The sequence below is a fragment of the Hipposideros armiger genome, unplaced genomic scaffold, assembly GCF_001890085.2.
Source record: "Hipposideros armiger isolate ML-2016 unplaced genomic scaffold, ASM189008v1 scaffold_11, whole genome shotgun sequence".
NCBI classification, from domain to species: Eukaryota; Metazoa; Chordata; class Mammalia; order Chiroptera; family Hipposideridae; genus Hipposideros; species Hipposideros armiger.
Window position 1 is genome coordinate 3,349,890 of NW_017731361.1, and position 3,999 is coordinate 3,353,888.

General features: G+C 36.0%; 1 protein-coding gene across 4 annotated transcripts in view; it reads left to right on the forward strand.

The window, feature by feature from the left end:
- Window positions 1-3,999, forward strand: part of LOC109393433 (protocadherin alpha-C2) — a 186,654-nt gene that overhangs the window by 19,881 nt on the left and 162,774 nt on the right. Inside the window, exon 2 of one of the 4 annotated variants that reach the window (XM_019662678.1) lies at window positions 67-922. The exons of 2 other annotated variants lie outside the window; for them this stretch is intronic. In XM_019662678.1, coding sequence (XP_019518223.1) covers window positions 67-258 — 192 coding nt within the window. In that variant the 3' untranslated portion in view covers window positions 259-922. Of the gene's footprint in view, window positions 1-36; window positions 923-3,999 lie in introns of those variants that run through there. One more of the 4 variants, XM_019662688.1, reaches the window with a different exon arrangement.

The window sequence follows — 3,999 nt, forward strand, 5'->3', positions numbered from 1 at the left end:
TACACGGCGCTGCGGTGCTCGGCGCCGCCCACTCAGGGCGTGTGCGGGCCGGGGAAGCCCACGCTGGTGTGCTCCAGCGCGGTGGGGAGCTGGTCATATTCGCAGCAGAAGCGGCAGAGGGTGTGCTCTGGGGAGGGCCCGCCCAAGACAGATCTTATGGCCTTCAGCCCCAGTCTTCCACCTGGTCCGATTAGTGGGGATAGACAAGAGCAGCTGGATGTGGATGTTGATCTTTCTGCCAAAGTGAGTAATTTTTGAAATCCTTTCAAATGTCTCTTTTTTTTATTCCTCTATATTTCTACTCTTTTGGGAACATTTTAACAGTTAATTATTCTGTTTTTGGTAATTAGAATTTTCCAGATCCTGGTTTTATAGTTAAAATGTTTGAAAATCTTGACTAATGTTTTTGAACCGAATCAGCAATAAGTAGTGACAACCATTTTTGCAGTTTCTGTTGTTGTTAGTAGATGGGGTAGTAGAATTATTTTATCGCTAAGGTCTGGATAGGAACGAAATATATTTTCCTGGATAAATGCACTGTTGAGAATATTTGACTCCAACTATGACGTACTCATCCCTGCACAATGTTTCAGTAGCTTTTACCACTTTTCATTTAGAGTCCCTACTGGATTTTAGTCCAAATGTCACTGGCCCATTTTATGAGTTCACCCTAAATCCTGACCACTTTCTTTTTATTATTATCTTGTATTTTCAGTTTCAAATATTAGCTTATCAAACCTGTTATCTCTTATGGAGCCTCTATTACTCACTTATTCATTTATCTAGAGTCGGTTTTTCCTCTCTACTTGAACATGATTTGTTTCAGTCCTTGTGCTCACATTTGGCAATATGCGTATTGCTGGCAATTTCCCAATTGGGTAAAAAAAATAAACAGAATAATTTTATTGCTTTTAGAATTGTATCTTTGTCCGTCTTCAGTTTCTCACTACTTTTATTAGTAGGCATTCAAAAAAAATCAATAGGAAATTAAATTTTAATACTCTAATACCATCATTTAGAAAATATTCTTTTTGAAAGTATATTTTTAATCTTAACAATTATTATTTTCCATCTGAATAACTTGTTGAAAGTAATACATATACCTAACTTAAAAACTATTCTATCAAAATTTATTAATCTTTAACATCTTTTGCACACAGTATTAAGGATGCTGATGTCCAAAAAATTCAATAAGTCATTGTCATTACTGGTGGTCTTCCTCTGAATACTAAGCTGTCTATTAATGTGTCGTGTAGTAAGTACAAAGATCCAAATAGCTTCCCCAAATAAAATTGAAGTAAGATTATTTTGTTTCAGTCAATCACCTATTTGGTATTTGATAATTTCCCCTAGCAAGTAGTTGGGCTCCCATTCAAGTTTCCTTGCCACTAGAAACCAAAGCTTGGGCAAGACTGGAGAACAGTCAAGTATTTCTAAACCATAAGAGACAAAATGAGAATACCAGCCTTGCTCATGGGTAGTATATGGGTTCCAGTTTATACAAGTAAGTGGAATTCTTTCCCACACAAGTAATATACTATAATTTTCTACTTCCTTGTTCAGGCTTCCTTACTGAAACCTGGTTAATATTGAATGGGGGAGGCTAACACACAAAAAAGCAAGATAATCACCCTTTTCCCCTTTTTCTGGCACTATCCTTTGCTTCTTCCTGTTTAACCAGTATTAGCCACAGCATTTCTAATCTCAGTTCACTATTTATTAGGCCCCTTTTAAATCCTATTGTAAATACTAGGGTCATGCAAAGTTCTTGTCTCTCAGGATAAGGGACTTCAGTCTAAAAATTCCAATTTCCTCTTCAAGTTCTTGACTAAGATGATTCTCAGCTAATAAGAAACTTTAAACACTTTTGAGTGTTTCTCTTTAGAGATGTATTGCTGCTATACCAGATGAATACTGAATAGTTCCCAAATATATATGCTTTTTATTCTTTGCATTCCTTATCTATGTTTTTAATTATTTTACAATACAAAGTCAATGAATACGGAGTCCTTTTCACATTCCTTCAGTGTGCTTGACACCTATGATCACTTTGTACAAATCTACAGTTTGGGTCCTCAAACAGTGAAACTACTCTGATTTATGTTTTAATTCAGAAAAAACATCTGTGATTGTGGTTTTTTATAGAATGGAACCCTAAAGGTATTTTCACTACATTGATTTTTTTTCGGTCTTAGACAACCATTGGGGAAAGAGGTTTATGAATTTAAGAGGAAAAGAAAATCTGAAAATGGCTTCCATCATGTCCTGTATTAAGTTTCTTTATGTCAAGAAAATATATTCTGCTCTATTTATTAGGACTTACTCATTGCCTATTAAATCTCAGCTGTTTCAAATATCATGACTGCCAAGAACTGGAATGAAAACTAAGCTAAAATACAGGTTTTCAAGATGGAAATTGAGATATATACTAATTAGGGCAATGTCTAAGGATAATGTTTTGGTATCTCTGGAAAATTATAGAGGCTGCTGAAATATCATATTTTCCTGACTAGCTATGTGATCATCTTAATTTAATGCATTTTTTTAGTCAATTGACAAGAACCAAATCATTCTATTAGGTACATATTCAGCAAATACCAATTAAGTGTTCTGAGCTATTAAACTACTAATACACAACTATTCTCTTTAAAGTTAGACATACATACCAAAATGCTTAAAAAAGAGAAATTAATATTATAAATGGTCTAAGTGATTCATCTGGATGCTATAGTATATAAAAGAAAGTAAAGATACCTGCCTAATTGGTTTAATCATGAAAGTCATCATTGGTCAAGGAAGTTTAAATGGTTATGAATTGGGGAAAACTGCTTTGTGAAGCATTTGGAAATGATGGATATTTTTTAGGCAGGGGACAAAATGAGTATGTTTGTTTAGTGAAATTTTTTGTTGGATGCAGCAAATTGTCCTCTTTGACTAAAATGTATGGGCAACATAGGAGAAAATAGAAGCTTAGGCAATTAGACACTGGAGAATGGGAAAATATTTATAAACCACAAGAGACAAAATGAGAATATCCATTTTGATAAAAGGAAATGAATGGGTTCCAGTGAATGAAATTATTTGCAATACTTTTCCACACAAATTAAATACCACAACATCCTACTTCCCTAAGGAAGACTTTCAACTAAATGCTCATGGTCTGTGTTTCCTCTTTCAAACATTTTCAAAATTCCCTTTCAATGGCTTATTCTTGGAATCAGAGGTTCCCAGGAGATGGGTTCTCTGAAGTCTTCAATACCTGGAATATGAAATCCAAAGAGGAAGAGTGTCTCCTCATTAATAACAACCTTCCCTCATTCTTGGGAACACATGAATTGTCCTAACCACCACTTTACAATTGTATATTTACAAGTGTATATTAACTACAGTTGGGTCTCTGTAAATACTTAAAAACCTGTATGAGAAAAGGATTTCCATTGAAGTAAGTAAAAACTGCCCCTGTGGTGAAACTAAGGATCACATTCAATCAGTAGTACAAAATGTAATTCTAATCTCCAACAACATTCAAGTATGTGGAATGCCTGAAATAATAAAATAGACGTAGCAGTTAAGAGCATGAATTTCCAGAATCGATTACTTACTGTTTGGAGCCACATGATGTCGCTCTGTACCATAAAATCATCTGATAGACACAGGAAGAAAAAACTCTTCTGTTCTTACTGTAAAGAAGCTGCAACCACCATCCAGATGCTGAAAAATGGAGGATGCAGAGGCACTGGATTGAATGGTCAGAAGATATCTCCTGATTTTGAAATAAGCACTGAGAAAAAGCACTGCAGGCTTGCAATGGTGTTTTCCTGGAGGGATCATCTAGGAGCCCAGCGACTACTGCTTTCATTCCTGCTTCTCACATTCTGGGAAGCTGGGAGCGGCCAAGTCCACTACTCGGTCCCCGAGGAGGCCAAACACGGCACCTTCGTGGGTCGCATCGCCCAGGACCTGGTTTATGTTAGCTGGTTGCTCAGTCATCCTTCCAGT